Consider the following 22,679-nt stretch of genomic DNA (forward strand, 5'->3'; position numbering starts at 1 on the left):
TGTGACTCTTATTACAACGACATGAATTACAATCAAAAGTTGCAGCAAATGACTCAGACAACTGAAATTTAGATAAAACATAACGACATACTTTAGCAGAAGGATGACCTAAACGCTGATGCCAGATGGACGAAGGATCATGAACACAAATATTTGCAGCAACAGAAGACGCTGACCGACCTTTGGAAAGCGAACAAAGACGATAGAGAGAGTTCTTAATTTGCCCCTTTGTGACTATCTCCCCCGTGAATAGGTCCTTGACAACAAAACAATCAAAGAAAAACTCAATGGAAACCTTATTTGCAAAACAAAACTTAGAAACAGAAATTAGATTTTCTTTCGAACGAGGAACATACAAAACATTATTTAACGAACAAGATTTCATTGGAAATGAAAGAATTTGAGAGCCAACATGAGTAATTCGCAAGCCTGTACCATCAGTAAGATGCAACTCATCTAGGCCTTCGTACGGCGCATGTAAGGACAGATTTTGTAGATCATTAGTGATATGATGAGAGGCGCCCGTATCCAAGATCCAGCTTGAAGATTCAGTAGCAACAATATGATTAGCTCTCGATGGCTGTGGAAAATTATTTTTAAAGAATTCCTTAGCACGAAAGCACTGTTTGGCACTATGATCGGGCCTCTCACATATCTGACAAAAAACTTTCGAACCACCAGATGTCTTTCGCGCCGACTGAAATCGAGAGGTCTGATCGGGAAGAAACCGGTAGCCCGAAGAATTTGAATTTTCAGTGGACACACGTTGTCCATCAAACCGAATATTCTGCCTGTGAAGTGATCCTTTCCTCACGTTGTTAGCAGTAATGGGCATGGGATTATATGAGGAATCAACCCTCTTCAAATATAGCTCATGTGCCTGAAGTTTATCTTGGAGCTCTTCAAAAGAAATAATAGAATCCCTCGCACGTACAGCTGCAGCTATATCACGAAATTCAGTTCCCACACCATTCAAGACATAAATTACCAAATCCACATCAGAGACAGGGCTTTTAGAAAGAGCTAAATCCTCTGAAATGAGTTTAACATTCTGCAAATACTCGGCTATAGATGTAGATTCTCTCTTGTAATTAGCAAGCTTTTCACGAAGAGAAAGAATGCGTGTTGCAGAACGATTTGCACAAGTAGTCTGAATTTTATCCCAGGCATCAGCCGAGGTTAGAGCAAAAGAGACAATATGCATTGCTGAGAAACTTGTAGAAGCAATGATTGCAGCCAACTCCAGTTGATCTTGACACATCCAGTATTCATAATCTGGATTTGCAACATCTTTCCCTTCTTGCTGAAGAACTATAGAAGGACATGGGAGAGTTCTGTCAACATATCCCATTAAGTTATGTCCACGAAGAACAGGGACAATTTGAGCACGCCATGTTGGGTAATTTTGTTGCGTAAGTTTCAAAGGAAACTGAGAGGCATTAAAGGAAACCAGATTCTTCCATGAGGAATGAGTGACATTCGATATATTAGAAGATAAAGACATCATAATATGAAAAGGGAAGAAAAAGGAAAAATGAAAACGAAGCAGAAACAGAGTAAAGAAAACCGAAAGGTTTTATGGCTTTGATACCATAAAAGGGAGAAAACAGAATTGTTGTTTTATTCATTCTTGTGTTCTTTAAATATACATCAGTATAACCAACCTTATCATCAGGTTGTTATATGAGATAAGGACTATACAATTCAAATACAAAGGCTGAATATATCTATTCCCAGAACTAATCCTATACGGCTATTCTAGCTGTTCCATTAAGGTTTACTTCTATTTACCTTTTATGGTTTTGAGTTGAAGAAGGGTACAGTTGCTTATGTCAAGCTTGCAGCTTTTCCAAGTGCCATGAGGATCAGCAACCCCAGATGCCAGAATGTTCTTTATCTAAAGGAGAAGTACATCATTATAACTCCCATTGGTAAAGGAAATAATACAAAAAACTATAATTAATGTCCCTATTTTTTACTTTGTAAGATAAAAGGATTTCATTCATACAATTGTAATCAATCAGAATGGCTCTGTATTCGGATAAACAGCAGAAATTTTGCCTTGAAGAAAGACTAACTGTAAATTTTCAGGGAAAACAATACCTTGATGAAATAATTATTTGATAATATGAAAAAAATCAGAAGTACCAATCCATTTCTTTACAGAGAAATAGCAATGTGCTAACCTGCCATGAATCGTATGGTGAATTTAGAATAAAAAGGGGTGTTCGTATTTGCTGCACCACATTTTGTGGGAAAAAACACTATATATCATTGAGAAGCATCATTCTATCAGCAACACTATAAAAGAAACGTTGACAAGTGAAAGCAACATAAAAACTAAAAAGAAAAAAAAAATACCAATTCTGGATTCATTCTTGATGTACAGAAGAGAGGCAAATTTTTTGCTGATCCCTGTGGAAAAAGATTAGAAAACTATGAATCAAACCCCTCTCCATTCCAACAGAATTTACCCTGGCATTGAACTCTTTTGACCGATACTACGTTGTTTTGAAACAACGTAAAGACAGAAAACATACATGCAATGAAACCACTTCATTGAAGTAGTTTTGTATATGTGGTGCTCCAGAAATGTCCTTCCTGTTATAAAATACTCAGATATTAGATTTCAAAAAGATTTACAAGGATATCCATAGTTATGGATATAGCATCGATCAAGGTATAAGGTCCATCAATGAACTTACCCATTGATAAAATAACCAGCGTCTGAAAGGCATTTTACTTTAGTACCCGTAGGTAAGAGACCTTGGAATCTATCACAATGCAAAATGGAAGCCAATCCACCAGCTGAGCAACCGGAAAGTAGAGCCTACGGCGACATATTGTAACAAGTTAATAGAGAAGGGTATTTGTGTTGGTGGTGGTGTGCCCACTCAAGTGGGACCCACACAATTATGAAAAAAAAAAATCAAAGGTTGGCAACCAACCATTGAATGATTGGCATGCCAGTTGAAAATAATGAAAAGCCGTGCATGAGCAATGCACGGCTCTCTCAAATCTTTGCCTATAAATAGAGGCAGGAGCATTCAGCATAGACACCAACAAGTGAGGAGTGTTTTGAGTTTTAAGAAAAGGGTTCTTAAAATTACGGGTTTAGAAAATAGTGAAGATTATTAGGGTGTTTTTGGGAAACATGTGTGAATACCACTATTTTGTATTACTCTCTTTGTAAACCTACTATTTTTTTAATAGTGGAAGAAATATTCGGAGTTGGTCCCGTGGATGTAGCCTTAAATAGTTGAGGGTGAACCACGTAAATTTCTGTGTGTCCCATTTCTATTTTTCCGCTGCCATATTTATTCTCGTAATTTTATTGTCGGTATCCTAACAAGTGGTATCAGAGCCGAAGGTTTCAGCTGATTCAGCCGGTCAGATAGCGGTACCAGATCCGCGGATATATTTTGAAAATAAATATACCACGAAGACGAGAAAATTACGACGAGTCCATTGGTGCAGTCTGCTCGGAAAGACGTTGCAGAATCGACTTAGTGGTGAATAGTAAAATAGTAACTCGTGGTTGATGGTGAATAGTTACTATTGGCGTTACTGTTGCTGAGCCGTTAAGCCCAGCACTATTCACGTATAGTACTATTCACGTATACAGGTACTATTCACGTATAGTACTATTTCCGTATACAGTTACTATTCTTGTATACTATTACTATTCATATATACGGTTACTATTCACTCAAAAGTCATGGAAGCTAGAATAAGCAAAATGATCAGTCTAAATGGCGCAAATTACCATATATGGAGAAATAAAATGAGAGATCTCCTTATGGTAACCAAAATGCATTTGCCCGTGTTTGGTTCAAGCAAACCGGAAGACAAGACTGATGAAGAATGGGCTTTCGAGCATGAACAAGTTTGTGGTTATATTCGACAATTTGTCGATGATAATGTATACAACCACATTTGTAACGAGACTCACGCCAGAACATTATGGGACAAGCTTGAAGAATTATATGCCTCAAAATCCGGCAACAACCAATTATTTTATTTGACGAAGCTGATGAATTTCAAATACCAAGAAGGTACTTCTGTAGCAGATCACTTGAGTGAAATGCAGGTGACTATTCACCAGCTGTCAAATATGGGCATAAAATTTGATGATAAAATCCTCGGCCTTATGGTGCTTGCCTCCTTACCAGAGTCTTGGGAGACTTTGAAGATATCAATTACAAACTCTACACCACATAGTGGAGTCAGCTGGGAGTTTGTTAAAAATGCTGTTCTGAATGAAGAAATGAGACGCAAAGCACAAAATCCTTCTTCATCTCAGTCAGACATGCTTTTAGCAGATGCTAAAAGAAATAACCAGCCTAGAGGGAGGAGCCAATCTAGAAGTTCAACTACAAGAGATAAGAGCAGGGGTAAATCAAATAAATTTGCCAATATTGTGTGCCATCATTGTGGGAAGAAGGGGCACATTAAAAGGTATTGCCGGAAGTTCAAAAGTGATCAGGAGAAGATCAAAGGCAAGGCAAAGAAAGAAGAAAGCAGTGATGATGAAGCTAATGTCATTGCTGAGTTCCAACTGTTCATAGAAGACACTATCAATCTTGCAACCCAAGAGACTAGTTGGGTAATTGATAGTGGGGCTACACTTCATGCAACATCTCGGAGAGAAAATTTTTCATCTTACACACCAGACAATCTGGGTGTGGTCAAGATAGCAGACGGCAAACTGTTGAAAGTCGTCGGTAAGGGAGATATTTGCCTGGAGACAGAAAATGGTTCGAGATTAATTTTAAAAGATGCCGTGCATGTACCAGACATGCATTCTAATTTAATCTCGGTTGGCAGACTTGATGCTGAAAATTTCTGTAGCACCTTCAGAAATAGTCAATGGAAACTCACAAAAGGTTCCATGGTGGTAGCCCATGGAAAGAAAGATCCAAAGTTGTACGTGATGCATGCAAAGCTCTCCCGAGATACTTTAAATGTAGCGGAGGATGACAGTATAGTTGAATTGTGGCATAAACGACTAGGCCACATGAGTGAGAAAGGAATGACAACTCTGGTAAAAAATAAAGTGCTATCTGGATTGGATAAAGTCCATTTAGAGAAATGTTCTGATTGTATGGCAGGAAAGCAGAATAGAGTAGCCTTCAAGATTTCTCAGCCTTCCAGAATGAAGAATGTGTTAGATCTGATACATTCAGATCTATGTGGACCATTGACGATGTCATATGGCGGAAATCGATACTTCGTAACATTTATCGATGACCATTCTAGGAAGACCTGGGTATACACTTTGAAGTCTAAAGATCAAGTTTTAGATGTCTTTAAACAATTTCTAAACTTGGTTGAGCGACAGACAGACAAAAAGCTGAGGTGCATCAGAACAAATAATGGTGGAGAATACACGGGGCCATTTGATGCTTTCTGCAAAGAGCATGGTATTCGACATCAAACAACACCTCCCAAGACGCCGCAATTGAATGGTTTGGCTGAGAGGATGAACAGAACTTTGATGGAGAGAGTCAGATGTTTACTCTCACATGCAAAGTTGTCTAAAAGATTTTGGGGTGAAGCTCTTCTTACAGCAGTTCATCTCATAAATCGTTCACCTTGTGTTCCTCTTCAGTATGATACTCCAGAACGAGTATGGTCAGGAAAGGATGTTTCCTATGATCATTTGCGGGTGTTTGGTTGCAAAGCCTTCGTGCATATTCCTAAGGATGAGAGGTCTAAGCTTGATGTCAAGACTCGACAATGTGTATTCATTGGCTATGGTCAAGATCAATTTGGCTATAGATTTTTTGATCCAATCCAGAAAAAGATGATAAGAAGTAGAGATGCTGTATTTGTTGAAAATCAGACTATTGAAGATGTTGAAAAGACTCAGAAGCAAGCTGCCGAAAGATCTGAAGATGATTCAACAGATGTACAAATAGTTCCTCCAGCAACAGAACAAAGACAAGTTGGAGATGAAGAAAATGTTCCACAAGAACAAGAGCCAGAGTTAGAAAATCCAGAAGTTCCTCATCAGAATGAACCAGAAGAAGATTTTGATGGTGTTCATGTTCAGCCACCAGCACCAGAAGGTTCTCAAACATTAAGAAGGTCTAGTAGAATCAGACAACCATCTACTAGATATTCATCAAATGAATATGTATTGATGACTGACGGGGGAGAACCTGAATGCTTTGAAGAAGCAATGGAAAGTGAACACAAAAGAAACTGGTTTGAAGCCATGCAAGAAGAAATGAAATCCTTGCATGAAAATAAAACATTTGAGCTGGTAAAGTTGCCCAAAGGCAAGAAAGCTTTGAAGAACAAGTGGGTGTTCAGGATCAAGCAGGAAGAACACAGCTCCCAACCACGATTCAAAGCTAGACTGGTTGTGAAAGGATTCAATCAAAGAAAGGGTATAGATTTTGATGAGATCTTTTCACCAGTTGTGAAAATGACATCCATTCGGACAGTGCTCGGAATGGCCGCCAGTTTTGATCTGGAAATCGAGCAAATGGATGTAAAGACTGCCTTCCTACATGGAGACTTGGAAGAAGAAATATACATGGAGCAGCCAGAGGGTTTCATAAAAAAGGGGAAAGAAGATTGTGTTTGTAAACTGAAGAAGAGCCTGTACGGCTTGAAGCAGGCACCAAGACAGTGGTACAAGAAGTTTGAATCTGTTATGGGGGAGCAAGGTTACAAAAAGACTACTTCAGATCATTGTGTCTTCGTAAAGAAATTCTCTGATGATGACTACATTATTCTCTTGCTCTATGTAGATGATATATTGATTATTGGTCAAAATTCTGTCAGAATTAATAGCTTGAAGAAACAGCTAAGTAAGTCTTTTGCTATGAAAGACTTGGGACCAGCAAAGCAGATTCTTGGTATGAAGATTACAAGAAATTGAAGAACCAAGAAATTATGGTTGTCACAGGAGAAGTACATTGAGAAAGTACTTCAAAGGTTTAAAATGGAGAATTCTAAAGCGGTTAGTTGCCCTCTTGCTAATCACTTTAAATTAAGCTCAAAACAGTGCCCTTCTACTGATGGAGAGAAGGAAGAGATGGAAAAGATCTCATATGCTTCAGCTGTTGGAAGCTTGATGTATGCCATGGTTTGTACACGGCCAGATATTGCTCACTCAGTCGGAGTAGTGAGTCGGTTTCTTTCAAATCCGGGAAAGGAACATTGGGCTGCAGTGAAATGGATTTTCAGGTATCTTCGAGGTACGACTAAAGTATGTTTATGCTTTGGAGATGAGAAGCCAGTATTAGTAGGTTATACCGATGCAGATATGGCTGGGGATGTTGACTCGAGAAAGTCCACATCAGGGTATCTAATCACATTTGCAGGGGGAGCTGTGTCGTGGCAGTCAAGATTACAGAAGTGCGTTGCTCTATCAACAACTGAAGCAGAATTCATAGCACTAACAGAAGCATGCAAAGAGTTGTTGTGGATGAAGAAGTTCTTGAATGAACTCGGAATTCATCAAGAACGATATTTGATATTCTGCGATAGCCAGAGTGCGATTCATCTTGGGAAGAATTCCTCCTTTCATTCAAGATCAAAACACATTGATGTTAGATATCATTGGATCAGGGATGTACTGGAGATGAAGCAGTTACAGCTTGAGAAGATCCATACAGATGAAAATGGGTCAGATATGTTAACGAAGACTCTTCCAAAAGACAAATTTGAATATTGTCGATTAGCTGCAGGGATGATGGAGAATATGGCTGACGTCCCCACTTGAGCGTGTAGGGGGAGATTTGTTGGTGGTGGTGTGCCCACTCAAGTGGGACCCACACAATTATGAAAAAAAAAAAATCAAAGGTTGGCAACCAACCATTGAATGGTTGGCATGCCAGTTGAAAATAATGAAGAGCCGTGCATGAGCAATGCACGGCTCTCTCAAATCTTTGCCTATAAATAGAGGCAGGAGCATTCAGCATAGACACCAACAAGTGAGAGAGCAATAGAGAGTGTTTTGAGTTTTAAGAAAAGGGTTCTTAAAACTACGGGTTTAGAAAATAGTGAACATTATTAGGGTGTTTTTGGGAAACAAGAGTGAATATCACTATTTTGTATTACTCTCTTTGTAAACCTACTATTTTTTTAAATAGTGGAAGAAATATTCGGAGTTGGTCCCGTGGACGTAGCCTTAAATAGTTGAGGGTGAACCACGTAAATTTCTGTGTGTCCCATTTCTATTTTTCCGCTGCCGTATTTATTCTCGTAATTTTATTGCCGGTATCCTAACAATTTGAAAGAGATGCAAGTGGAAAAATCTTTGAGTGAATCTTACATTTTTAGCATTTTTCATTCCTTTAGCTAATAGATCTTCAATGACAGCAAGCCAAATCCTTGCTCCTCTGAAGTGAAGGTTAGTAGCCTGGTCAAATTACTATCTGATTAAAACAAAAAATTTCTGGCATTTTAAGCTGCAGGTTCCTTCTAAAGTTTGTTAACTTACAGGATTAACTTCTTGCACGTCACCAGTGAATGATGAGCCATCATAGTATCTGATCTTAACTCTATTCCAGTTGTAGAAATCTAACAAGTTCAGATAAAATTGCAATCATTATATTTTAAAAAAAGAAGCAAAATTTAAGCAAAGGTATAACAATCAAAATTCAATAACAGTGTTTAACAATGAAATACCCAGTACTACCTGGATTAAATTGTATCTTGTTGTTCATAATCCCAGAGAAAGCAAGTTGTGTTGCCATTTGCTCAGATGAACCTAAACGAGTATTTTTGCGGGAAAGGCAGGTTGTCAGATTGTTGCACCATCCTCCTCCCTTAAAAGTTAAAACCATGACGGCAAAATGATACCATAATAAGATAGGATGCAGAATCATACAGTTTCCAACATACATGATCTAATAAAGCTTTCTGTAAATAAATTAATGATCTTCATTCTTCTAATATGTCATTTAATTCATGAAATCAAATGTTTTTGGTTCTTTCATCCAAAAGCTTATTGGCTCCTGTAAGCATCCACAAAGTAGGATCCAAGAAACTTCTTTTCAGGAAAAATAGAACAAGATAGGTTTTTTATTTCAATCAGAAATTTATGTTTTTCTCTCTTTTGCTTGCTTAAAGCATTTAGTATTGAAATAATCCTCATTAAAAGAAAACACACCTCAAAGTGAACCAACCAATTATTTATGCCTGTACCAAACCCCTTATCTAAATGGTAAGCTGGAGGGCTTCCATCCAAACAAACTGCAAGAATATCAAATTTCAGAATTCACAACTTTAAATTTTTTTTTTTTTTTTTTTAAATGAGTATATTAATAATATCTAATTTAATCAGATTAAAGTACAGTTACCAGCTCCTTAAGCCACCGCGTCCTTAACATAAGTAACTCCCACAAAAAGGCCTTCTATCTTGGAAAAACAATAGCAAAAAACAAGCTAATATATTCAACCATTGGCTCAATTTTGAGTCTACCATCCTGCACGCAGCAAAAAAAAAAAAAAAAAGATGATTACATGAAACAGGAAATACAATATTTTACACGAAGAAATTTAAGAATTAAATATATAAATGAACCAGAAAATGGAAGTAAGAAGCCTCGATAACGAATAAATAAATAGCCACGAGGAAAATCATTTCTTGATGATTAGAAAAATCAAAACAGATTATATGAGCTACTATAGATTTTATATGTTATTATCAATACCTAATTATTAGATATTCATTCAAATCAGACAATGAGGTTACTTTTTAACTGAAAGAACCCAAGAATATTGAACCCAAAGCAGAAAAAAGGAAAAGCACAACCAAAAACAAAAATAACAGTAAGCAAGCAAATAAACTGTGTAAGAAAAAACATCAAATTGCTAGAAGCACATCAATGCTGGACAATCATTTTCTTCCAGAAAGACATTTCAATGAACTTGCATGACAACTATAATGACAGAGAGATTAAAGAAAAGCGAAATTAGACTTTTGTATCGCTCGTGCTATCTTCAAATTAGACTCTCACGCTGTTGTTCGAGCCATTAATAAGGTGCAAGATGATTTATCTTATTTTGGTCTTGTTATTAAAGATTGTCTTGTTTTTGCAAGTGCTTAGCCAATACTTGTTTGTACTGATTTTTGATTTGATTTCTTACCAAAGTTTGTTTATTTTCCTTAACAAAAGGAAAAAAAAAAAAAAAAAGCAAAAATTGCTTATTACACTAAAATCACGTAATATACCTGCAAGAGAAAAAAATCTCAAGATCAAATACTTAGGCGAGAGATTATATATTATAGATAGACTATAAATGACCATATATATGTATATATACATACTCCACTAACATTTTAAAATAAATTTTTTAAAATATATATTATATTATCTATAATCTATAATATATAAATCTTTAATTTAATTGATTTTAGTGACTTCCTATTTCAATCAAAATTCTATTACCAAAAAATAATTATAAATTAAAATAATTTTTTATTTTCATTAATGAAAATCGTGGCCACAATGGTTGCAAAAGTTATATATAATAGACAATTGGCATTTGAGACCAGATTAGCGACCGCATTTAGTTATATAATTGACAATTTTCAATTACGACAGTAGTATGGTCGCAATTACACAAACACACGGTCGCAATTGACGGTCATAAATATTTTTTCACCAATTTTGAAACGATCACCTGCAAAATTAATTTTTTAAATAGAATCAATCCATAAATTACTAGTAATTGGTAAATATTTAAGTCAATGTGATAACAAAATGATATTATTTAATTCAACTAAACAATTAAATAATACCAAACATTATCAACTTACCTTCAAAAAAAAAAAAAAAAAAAAAAAAAAAAAAAAAAAAAAAACATTATCAACTTATTCCCTCCCTCAAGCTCAACTCTAAGCTTTTCATATTTACAAAAAAAATATTAATTTATTTTAATTTTATAAAATTTCATTTTAAATTACCTCAATCTCTTTTTACCTTCTCAAATTTTTACATTTTACTTTAATATCGATGCGTTGCAATAAATAACGATAAAAAGTATTGCAATAAATTTTTTATTAAGTCTTAATAACACTTAAAATAGAATAAGAAAAACCTTAAACATCGATAATTTGAGTATATAATAAGGTTATCAAAAAATTGAAATGAGTATATAATAAGATTAATGAGTGGTTCACATTTTCTCCCTTAAATGGAACCGAGAGTTCGATTCTTATAGATCAAATATTCGCTGTAAGCTTTTACCTTTTAGTAGACTGATTCAGAGCAAACATGATTTAATCATAGTTCAATGGACTAGAGATATCTATAGTTAATACCAATATATATAATAAAATTGAATCTAAAGGTTTTTAAAGTAAAAACTACTCATATATTTTATATTCACCTATATACATTTTATAATTTTACGAGATCATATCAGCAAATTAAAATTAATACATCACAGTTTATTTTATATAAAATAATTAGAAAAAAATTTAATTCTCAATTTCACATATGAATAAAATTTTTTATGAACAAAATTATTAATTAACTTGTGCAAGACCCGATATAAATGAAAAGACTGTAACACCATTATAAAACTTTTTAGCAATTTAGATATTACCAATGTTACACTAAAAGTATAATTGTAAATGTTTATAGATCGTGTCAGGCACAATTTGTGCCATTTTAACAAAGCTCTAATTAATTTATACGCAAAATATATGAATGGACAATTAAAATAATTGTTATTTTATTATATAAACTCCATACCTAACGGAAATTATTTGATATTTTACAAAAACAATTTTAAAATTTGTCTGAAATTATGGTCTAATATTTTAAAGAAAGCACAGTTGATATGATAATGGCACACAGAATTTTAAAACCAGGTGCTTTCGTCAAAAAATCCCTTTCAACCGAGAAAACCTACTTTCAAATCCTAAATATCTTCTCTTCTTTTCAGTTTATCCATAATTCAGTTTCCATACATGGACACATATCTCTCCCATCAGCCACTGAATTGTCGTTTTCTTATCATGATATTTCTCTTTGTTTTCAATATAAGTGCCCAATAATAAAAACTCTTTTAATTACTAGATATTATGACTTTGAAATTTCAAATTTTTTATACTGAAAATTTTTTTATTTATTTTGATTTTTTTGCCAATAATTTTTAAAAAAGTTTCAAAGTTAAGAAGTCAAATAAAGTTTAAAAATTTTTAAACCTTGAGTTAATAAAAGTTCAAAATTTTTTATTTATTTTTCCTTCATTTTTTTTACTTTCGCTCAATATACAAGTTAGTAATACGAAAATAAAATCCAGTTCGAGTAAATATAATTACAATAAAAGTAAATTAATATAAGGAAGGAAAGTGATGAGGTATTTTTATATAAACAATGTATAATGACAAATAATTACGTTTGCAAATTATTAATTCTTACCATTTTCATTGAATCACCCGGTTGCATTTATGTTTCGAAAAATATTTTTTAATAAAAGACAATTTCCGCCATGTAAATTGGAATTTAAATTCATTTTTCATACCTGGCTTCGGGTTTTCATATCCTCGTGCTACATAGATTAAAATTCATATTATATAACGCAAGAAATAATTATCTTTTTGCAAATTATCAATTATTTTTTATTATTAGAGAAGGAAATTGTTCCATATAGAATGAAATTATCAAATTTTATGAATTAATCAAGTGTAACTAATTGTTATTTTCATGATAATAGAAGCCCTTAATTGGTAATTTGTCTGATCTGATCCGTGGTGCTTCTACTTGCACATGCTTGAACGTGTAATTTAGGAAAAAAACGTTATAAATTTATTCAAACCAATATATATATATATATATATATATATATATATATATATATATATATATATATATATATAAAGCAAGCATTGTTTCCTTAGAAAGTTAACATATAGCGTATCCACTTGATCATTTAATTTGATATGTGGTATATTCCTCCAATTAGACTTCCACTTGGCATTATTTGATTTGATTATTTAATATATTAATGTATTGATTTGGTTTGGATTTATTTTGAATTAGTGTTTTTGGTTTGGTTTGATTTGATTATTTAATGTATTAATGTGTTTTTTTTTAAATGGTGTAGTAATGCACTTTTTTTTTTTCAATTTTAAATTGTTTACTCTCAATAAACACTTTAATTTTTTTAGGAATACTATATCTATAAGTTGAATCACTATATTCTTCTGTATTTTGGATAAATGTATATTGGTCCCTGCTTCTAAATAAATTATTCATTTTTTTCTTAAAGGTTCAAAATTTTTTACATTTCAACTATTCCACTAATGGGGTTAGTAGTTCTTTCTCGAACCTTTTATTTGTTTTCTTTTTTAAATATTATTTGACATGGTTTTGCAGCTGTAAATTATCAAATCAATATATATATATATATATAAAGCAGACAAAATTTTTCTTGGTATTGCTAAGTAGGATTCCAAATTAATAACATGTCTGACTTAATTGTTTGTTTTTATATTTATTTGAAAATAAATTAATTTATGATTGAATTAAATCATCTTAAATGTAATTGATTAATATAACGTGCGAGAATTAATAGCGTGTTAAATAACAATTTATATAACTTTTAATCATATAAATAAATTTCATAATTTATAAATTTTAATGATATGGACAGTTATTATTTTATATTAAAAATTAAAATTTTTTTATTAAATTAAATTATGTTAAATATAATTGATTAATTATAGTATTAATAACATGATAAGCTGAAGACTTATACCACTTTTAATTAATTAAAATAAATTTTTTATTCATGAATTTTAATGAAATAGCGAGTTAATTGTTTTTTACATTAATTTTAAAATAAATCAAATTAATGAATTTTACCACCTTTCATTTTATTTTTTTTTATTTATCTCTATAAATTTCAATATTTTCAATCCATATTCCTGAACATATGTTTATCTATATATTTTTACTTTAATAATAAAAAGTCACACTCTATTTTTTTTTTTTTTACTATTGATATATCTTTATAATATTTATTAATAGTATAATAAAAGAAATTCCATTCAAAAATCTATAAATTATATATATATTCTCTCAATTTTCTTTTTTTTTTTTTTTTTGAACCTTTCATAGCAGGGGGTGTTGCAGGAAAGAGAGAAAAAAACAGAAAGAACAAGTGACAAAATCTAGATCAAAGGATGATCTGTTTGTTTCAATATATATATATTTTTTTGAGCTGATGCTCATGGAAAATGTTATTTAATCCTCAATTACTTTTCACATGTTATAGGAATAAGATGCAAAACCCATGAAAATTGGAGGAAGGCTTGGATTTGTGGTTTTAATATTAAAATAATCCTTCCAATAAAAATAACTACAAAATTTCGAGGCTTGATTTTATTTTTTATTAATGTTAATAAGAATATTTGATTGTAATTTCTTACTAAACTATCTCTTTATTAAATTTTCGATATTTTTGTTGAAATTTTATTAAAAGGTGTTTCAAAAGAATAATCTGAAATTTTTTTAAAGAAAATAAAGATATAGAAGACAACAAAAAATGAAAAGGAACAAACAAGAGAGATATGAATAGAAAAAATATATATCCGAGCAAAAACTATTTAAAAAAAAAAAAAAGGATTGCAGTAACTAAAAAGCATAGATTACAAGGATAAATTTATAATTTTATCATTATTATATTTTTATGTACGAAAAATAAATATATAACATAGGTTGCCTAACATTTATTATAAAATAATTTTAATGCTATGTATGTGTTATCTAAAGGCACAGTGATTAAAGTTCTTGTGAAATTTGGGGGAAAAAAAAAATTCTACGGGAGAAATATTTTTCAATCGGCTGGATACTTATTTCCTGTATGGTGTAAGATTTTTAATTTGAGCTTATTATAAATCTACATTAAAGTAGAATAAAGAGAAATAATACCTTGATAAATAAAGCAAGTAGACTTGTTTATGGGTTTGGGCACCCGTTCGGACCAACCGAATCAGCCTGACAAAAATAGAGGGTATCTTTTTTCAAGTCCAAGCCCGATTTCAAGTCCAAGCCCGATTTGTTCTGCAATGAGACTGATTTGACTTGAGTTGGGCTTAAGCCTAGTTGGGCTAAAATTTTATGGAAAAATAAATAAGTTGGTCCTGAGTTATATTCAAATTAGTACATAGAGATTTATATTTTTAAAAATAACTATGAGTTCCCTGACTTATGATTTTATTAACGAGTTGATTTTCGGTCCAAAATAATCTCTTTTAATTGTCAATTGAACGAGAAATTAGTCTTTACATTATAGTTAAATTAATTATGAGATCCCTAATTACTTATAATTTCTGTTAATATTTTGATTTTTTCTTTATTATTTCCGGTCACACTTTGATCATTTAATTTTAGAGGAAGAACTAAAATATTAATAAAATCATAATTTAGGGACTTCATAGTTAGTTTTTGAAATTATGTGTTAATTTGACTATAATTTAGAGCCAAGTTTATTTTTTCTCAAATTTTGTTTCATTCTCTAAGCACAGTCCGACCTAAAAAAATAGTAGCATAAACAGATAATATAGTAGCATGGCAATAGCAGTTTGTGAACTTAAGTGGATCTCTTATATCCTAAAAGAGCTTTATATCCTGTGTCTCTACCAATTCCCTTAAACTGTGACAATCAGGTGGCCATATGCATTATTACCAATCTAGTTTTCACGAAAGAACTAAACACATTGATATAGATTGTCATGTGATTAGAGATCAATTTACTATAGGTTTCATTGTTCCTCAGCATGTTTCATCCAAGCCTCAACTTGCAGATTTGTTTACTAAATCTCTTCATTTTCCTTTTTCTTTTCAATTATCCAATATGGAGTTGGTAGATTTCTCCCGAACACCATCTTGAAGGAGATGTAAATATAGAAATCATGCAATGGGTAGTTTAGTCTTTAGACTTTTTACCAAAATGACGAGGTTTTATTATTGTATAAATTAAGTTAACATAAATGTTTACTCATTTTAGGTTTTTTCTTTTTTTTTTTTTATAAATATATGTAAAGAACAGTTGCTTTTTCCTAAAATATAGGACAGTGAACATATTTGAGTTCACTATCAATTCTCAGAGTTTGGCCGGTCTGATATTAATCTTTTCATTGGATTTTAATATGTGTATTAAAATTTAAACAAATTAAATGGTATATATGTATTAAAATTTAAACAAATTAAGGCTCTGTTTGGTAATAGCATTTTGGGATAGTGTTTAGTGTTTTGATTGGGTTAAAATACTGTTTTAATTAATTATTGTGTTCGGTAATGTCACATTGATCCTAACGTTTAGAGTTTGAAGTAGTATTTCACTAGACGTTATCCTTATTACCGTTTAGCGTTGTATAAATTTTTTATGACTTCTATGTCTATCATTTGTCTTTGCCTTGTTCTCTGTGATCCTATCATTTTTTATCTTTTTATATTAAACAGCTAATCAAATACTTATTTTTATCGAACACATCTATTTTAATGGTTATATAAACAACAATTAATATTTAATCGCTAACAGCCAGTAAAACAGCTGACAGTTACTATAACATAACATCTACTAGAACTATTAAAATTGCCGAACATATCCTAAATGGCAGAAGCCCTATCCGTAGTAAATTAATAAAAAAGATTAATTAGAATAAATTCTCTAAATTTTCTAATATATATATTCAGAATATGCATTGAAAAATACAAGGTATTGAAAACCAAAAAATAATTTTACAATTTAATATTTAAAAGCTAAAATAGAGTTATTTAAAAATTTTTACATGCTAAAATACTTTATATTTGACTTGCTTACATATCAAATAAACTTCATTTATGAGTTTTGATTAATTATAGTAATAGGTAGCTTATAAGAAAGAATACCTCATGCTCATTTTACCTGCCTTGTTTTAATATACTGATACAATGTGTATACGTAATTCTTGACTCCATAAAAGGGGAGACCAACTACATCTTAAAACACTGAGTCTTGATTAAATTAAATTAAAATTAGAAAACCATTCAACATAGAAATCATGGGATTAGGGATGCAAGTAATGCTGATGCTAAGCATGGCAGGATGCCTCGCCACAATTTCATATGCTGCAGAAGGGACTGCCACTTTTTATAACCATTATGTCCGTACGTGTCTAAATGCATACGAGAGAAATTTCGAATTTGAATGCTTTTGTCCGCGAGTTTTTATTAGGCTACTGTTATTATATATCTATAATGTTATTCTGACCCTTTTTACCTTACAATGAATCAAAGATATATAATTTTACTGATTTGGAAACGATTGATTCCATAATTATTTTCTAATCACATAAATGTTACATTTTCTCTTCCTGTGACAGCCTCCTATTGCTATGGAAATGCAAATAAGGGGGTAATGATAGCCGCAGCGAGCGACGCCATATGGAATAACGGGGCAGCTTGCGGGAGGAAATACAGAGTCAGGTGTACTGGTGCCACAAACAATGGCCCTCCACCTTGCAAGGGAGGCAGCGTTGATGTAACAATAGTTGATTACTGTCCGCCAGGTTGCCAGGGAACTATTGATCTGTCCCAGGAAGCTTTCTCTCTAATTGCAAATCCTGTTGCTGGCAAAATCAAAATTGAATATACCCAGTGAGTAATATTTATGCTAATTTTTTCCTCTCCATTTTCTTTTTTAATGTTTTGAAGTGTATAATGTTAGTGCTTTTTGTGAAAGAAGAGCTGGACAAACGGTTTGGTTTGACATTTTCATAACCGATTATATTTTATGTTAATGACGAAAAAACAGAAAATTTTTCAATTCAGTTCAGTCTTAAGGATCTAAAAAGATAAACCAATTAAATGTAATAATTTGATTTAATTTGATTCTGAATAATTTTGATTAGTTTCTTTCAAAAAAGAATTCGAAAAATTTAGTGTGGAGCATAATCGACCGAATATACACTACTTTCAGATAATCCGATCAATTCGAAAAACACCGAGACGTATAAAATAATATGACTGTACTAAGATAAAATAAAACAAAATGAATTTGCATAAAAATTAAAAAATGCTGCCGTTATGCCCACAGCGATCATATATAATTAATTGTCGCTAATAACTGTTTACATTTCCAATTTTGCAGGTTGTAAGGGAATGCTGCATATGGATAGCATGCATTACTGAAAGAGGAAGCAATAAGTTACATATAAATGGAATAGTTTATAGAATAATGTCCAAACTAAATAAATTACAATAAATAAAAAATCAAAAGAGGATCCTCACTCATATATGAACATTTGCTATTTATGTGAAAGCCAAAGAAAAAAAAGTGCCGTCTTTCTTGGTTTGCTGTCTATATTTTTCCCACCATTTAGGGAAAAATATAATTTAGGCAGGTACTTCCTTTTTTTTTTTTTTTTTTTTTTAGAATTTTTATTTATTGACCAAAATGATTTTCCTTCAAATTTATCTCTAATTTAAAAAAAATTATGAAATGACTTATTCCAATGTGAAGCTTAAAAATTAATTTATGAAACCAAGCTAATATCAGAAACTAAGTGAAAAATAAGTGATTATGGCTCTTAATATTTGACAATTTGCTTCTTTTAGGTTAACCTTTTACTTGCACATCTTGAATGTTCCTTGGACACCCGTCAGGAATTTTTTAACAATTTTCAAGAAAATATCTATCTTTCGTTTGTGGAGACATGATGGAAGTTGATAGTATCATTATACATATCTGTAGTGCCTTCCACAATGGCATGGAATCTATCCATTAATGAATTTCTCAGTTCCATCCAAATAAGCTTGGATCTTTTAGGGCTTCTCTATCTAACATTTATCCATCATTCATTCATATTAAAATATATATATATATATATATATATATATATATATATATATATATATATATATATATAATCAAACATGATTAAGATACTTGGTATTTCAGAAATTAGTCCTCTTACATAATTAATATCCTAAATACTTGTTTATTGAATTAATTTTTATAAAATATCAAATATGCCCTTGAATTAAAGGTTGTTTATTGGATTTTTTTAATAAAAGACAACGTATACTCTTGAATTAAAGTAATGAATTTACTTTATTGATTTTGTCATAATATTACACTCAATGGTGAATATTACATCTTTTTGAAAATTTATTAGGAATAAAATTAAGATTGAAAAATAATTTTCGTTATTCGCAAATATTAAAACTAACCATATCATGATCTTAAGGAAAATCCTTATTTAATAAAATAATTAATTGTATAAATTAATTTATATAGTAAATTTATTAATAAGAGTAGTTTAATCATTTTACAAATTCTCTTTTATATCCCTTCTATTCTTCTTATCAACCAAATACATGAATGTCATTTGAATTGTTTTTTCATGCATACTAAATTGGCACAACATAAGCAATACTTTCATTGCCTTTCCCATGATTTTAGTTTTGGTTGCTCTCCATGATTAAATGGGCATTTTAATGTGATTGAAAGCTAAACACATTACCTCCCTATTTATAGAGATTCAGCAACGCCATAAATATGCATGGGGTAATAAGATAGGGCTCAAAGCACCCGCAAAATTAAATAATTAATACAATGTAGAAGATAGGATCACACAAATATATCATGTTGGTAGTCTTTGTTTTGTTGTAATTGTAAATGATCAACAATGACGTAAATAAAAAAAAATCATCGTGAATTGCACTCCTGTCCAAATAAAATAAAATAAATCAAAAAATAAAATGATGAACAATCACGAAAATTTATATGGTCTAACTAACAACAATATCATTTGCACAACTATAACTATCATATACAATTTTTTTTATCATGTTATTCATAATAGAGTGTTATACCATACCCCGATTTACATCAATTTGTTTCTAATTTTTGCTAAAAAAAAAAAAAACCTTTGTTTCTAATTTTCATTTTTTTTGTGAATTTTTTCTAATTTTCTTTTATAATATATGTGCTTATAAAAAAAAAAAAAAAAAAGAAGTGTTAGACTCTTGGAACATTTGTTTCAAAAAAACTTTCCATTTTTGTTATTTTTTCTAGTAAAAAGATATTTATATTTTCATTTGTCTTAATCCACGAATTTTTTTCATAAATAAAACTTAAGTTAAATTGGTAGTAATTTGTAAGTCATAATATAAAAAAGCTTATATAGGAAAAATTGCATGTTTAAATTGAAAATTAAGTTAAATTTAAGTTTCCTTTCTAAATATGAAATTCATTGTTAATTAATAATTAATGAAGTGTACTTCAATCAATTACACTGAGTTTCACATCATCTTAATCTTTATTAGTAAATAGTAATATAATTCTCAATTTAAATAATAAATAAAAAAATTTCTAAAGTTATAGTTTTATATTAAATAATATATCCAAAAATCAAAATTATATATTTATTAATAGGTTTTTCAGTTCGATTCCAGTTAGGTTCGGGTCCGGTGCGGTTTCAGTTCGATTCCGGTTAGGTTCTTGTAAGAACCAGAACCAAAATCGAGACATAAATTTTTTAGCTCCGATTCTAGTTTCGGTTCTTAAAAAATAATTCTTTTCGGTTTCGGTTCGAATCCCAAGGAACCATGTATAGCCCTACTTTTTATGAATGTTATCGATAAGTACTTATTTCGTATAAGATAATCTTTCATATAGAGTGAGATTTTAAAATAAAATGAATTTTTTCGTGGCATCCAATAAAGCAAAGTGGAGCCACTAAAATCAAAATATTAAATGGCGAGTGTTTTTACATTTTTTTATACTACGAAGGATGTTCTCCCACTTCCCGTTTAATGGTTAGATGAGAGACTAATTCGTTTTAGGCCGAAAAGCGATATGTTAAAAGTGTTTTTACTTTAATATAAAAATTAACATTGATTGGAATAGAGTGCTTGAAACTCTTTCTTCTTTAACTAAAAGTCTCGGACTTGAGTATTGGATATAAAAATTATCGTGCTGGGAGAGTCGCCCTCTATATGGATCATGCAATACCCGAGCCATACGCGTAAGTAGGCAGAATCCAATGGACTTTCAGATACAGGTAATTATGGACAAGTTCATATATATATATATATATATATATATATATATATATATATATATATATATATATGAACTTGTCCATAATTACCTGTAAGACCCGTTGTAAGACCCATTTGTTGAGATTTGTTGGGCAGTGAAGGGTATAACCGGAGGGCATAATCGGGTAGCTTTTAAGATTCTTTAATATATTATACAATGGATCCTTTATTGTGTCGATCTGTAAGTAATGTTAAGTCAGATGATTCTGATTCCACAGAAATAAAAAGAATAATAAATAGAAATGAATTAATATTGCAAGATTTTAGTAAAGCTATAGATGATTGGGAAATACCTAAAGTAGATAAAGAACAAATTTATAAAATTAGTAAATTTCCTTTATGGAACACAGATTATGTTATTAAAACTGAAGAACGTGATTTTCAATTAAGCAAACCTTTTGAACGGATCACTCTTCTTTCATCTAAAACATTACAGCAACATAAAAGTAAAAAGTATAAATATATTCATATAGGATTAATACAAGTAGGTATAAAACCTTTAACTCGAGAAGGATTAAACACTAGTATATTGGCAGTAGTAAGAGATGCTAGATTTTTAAATTTTCAAGATTCTTTATTAGGATCTGTTGAAACAAGCTTAAGTGAAGGACCAATCTCATTTGAGGTTTATCCAGATATGACTGTTTCTTTAAATGATCTTAATATTCTAGAAAGTATAATTTTAGAAGTTAAAACTCATAATTATAAAATGAAGCAAGGATCTATTCCAATTGCTTTAATCTATAAAATCCATTATAAAGCTATGAATTCAGCTTTTAGTACTAAATACAAATTACAACCAAAAATTGGAGAAACTAAGTTTCTTCAAACTGATTTGGCTAAAACCAACACCGTTATACCTAAAACCATCCAATGGAAGGATATCACCTTACCAGAGGAATGGATTTTGGAAGGGATTGTCCCTCCCCCAGAACCAGAACCTGTTAAACCAAATGTCAATTTACAGAAAATTGAACAATTTGAAGATGGTAAAGTAACTTTAAAATTTAATAAGAGTCAAAGTTCTAGGTATACAGGATCAACATCTTCTGAGATTATAGATGATGATAAGCCGAAAATACCTTCAGTAATTTATGCAAGATATAAAGAAAATGAACCTAAACCAATTATTCAAACCTTAGTAAAACCTAGGTATTCTACATCAGATATACCCACATCTAGTCAATCATTTAAAATGAAAGGAGTTGATTATAGTAATTCAGTCCCTCAGGCAGTTTATAACCCTGTTGACAATTATTTAAATCAACAATCTAATTTAGTAAACACTTCACCAGAGTCACCAACAGCTTCAGCCATCACTGAAAATGTTAGTGAATTAAATAGAGAACTAAATGTTTTAACTAAAGATGAAATTAATAAAGATTTGGTAAAAGAAATAACAAAAACAAAGAATTTAATGAAGTTTAATAAAATATTAAAAACTCATAATTTTGAAGATTTAAAACAGGAATATGTTGAATATCAATTTCAAACTCAGTCTAGAATTAGATTTTTAGACTGGTTCTCATTAATTAAAAATAATTCAAATAAAAGTCTTAACCCAATAACAATTCGTGATAAAAGACCAGAATGGATAGTAAATGATAGGAT

General features: G+C 31.0%; 2 protein-coding genes across 2 annotated transcripts; one reads left to right on the forward strand and one right to left on the reverse strand.

The window, feature by feature from the left end:
* Positions 1-1,640: 1,640 nt before the first annotated feature.
* Positions 1,641-9,988, reverse strand: LOC149494049 (pectin acetylesterase 8-like). Its single transcript, XM_089724597.1, has 8 exons — positions 9,321-9,988; positions 9,131-9,213; positions 8,657-8,786; positions 8,459-8,538; positions 8,291-8,377; positions 2,706-2,830; positions 2,541-2,601; positions 1,641-2,415 (listed from the first exon to the last, which is right to left on the reverse strand). The coding sequence occupies exons 3-8, from the start codon at positions 8,712-8,714 to the stop codon at positions 2,341-2,343; spliced, it is 486 nt and encodes a 161-aa protein (XP_089580723.1). The 5' UTR covers positions 8,715-8,786; positions 9,131-9,213; positions 9,321-9,988; the 3' UTR covers positions 1,641-2,340.
* Positions 9,989-16,980: 6,992 nt separating this feature from the next.
* On the forward strand, positions 16,981-18,262 carry LOC105633602 (EG45-like domain containing protein). The gene is made up of 3 exons (XM_020679083.3): positions 16,981-17,129; positions 17,345-17,618; positions 18,112-18,262. Exons 1-3 carry the CDS (start codon positions 17,024-17,026, stop codon positions 18,116-18,118), a joined length of 387 nt encoding a protein of 128 aa, XP_020534742.2. The 5' UTR covers positions 16,981-17,023; the 3' UTR covers positions 18,119-18,262.
* Positions 18,263-22,679: the final 4,417 nt, after the last annotated feature.

The sequence above is a fragment of the Jatropha curcas genome, chromosome 8 (genome assembly GCF_041381405.1).
Source record: "Jatropha curcas cultivar XTBG-Jc1 chromosome 8, XTBG_Jcur_1.0, whole genome shotgun sequence".
In the NCBI taxonomy this organism is placed as follows: Eukaryota; Viridiplantae; Streptophyta; class Magnoliopsida; order Malpighiales; family Euphorbiaceae; genus Jatropha; species Jatropha curcas.

Bases quoted from the DNA above. Each gene is read 5' to 3' on its own strand.
- LOC149494049 (XM_089724597.1), bottom strand. From the start codon at position 8,714: ATGGCAACACAACTTGCTTTCTCTGGGATTATGAACAACAAGATACAA. The intron at 8,539-8,656 runs GTAGTACTGGGT...TGAACTTGTTAG, and splicing joins CAAGATACAATTTAATCCAG to ATTTCTACAACTGGAATAGA. The intron at 2,416-2,540 runs GTATGTTTTCTG...CTTTTTCCACAG, and splicing joins ATGAAGTGGTTTCATTGCAT to GGATCAGCAAAAAATTTGCC.
- LOC105633602 (XM_020679083.3), top strand. From the start codon at position 17,024: ATGGGATTAGGGATGCAAGTAATGCTGATGCTAAGCATGGCAGGATGC. The intron at 17,130-17,344 runs GTACGTGTCTAA...TTCCTGTGACAG, and splicing joins TTTTTATAACCATTATGTCC to CCTCCTATTGCTATGGAAAT.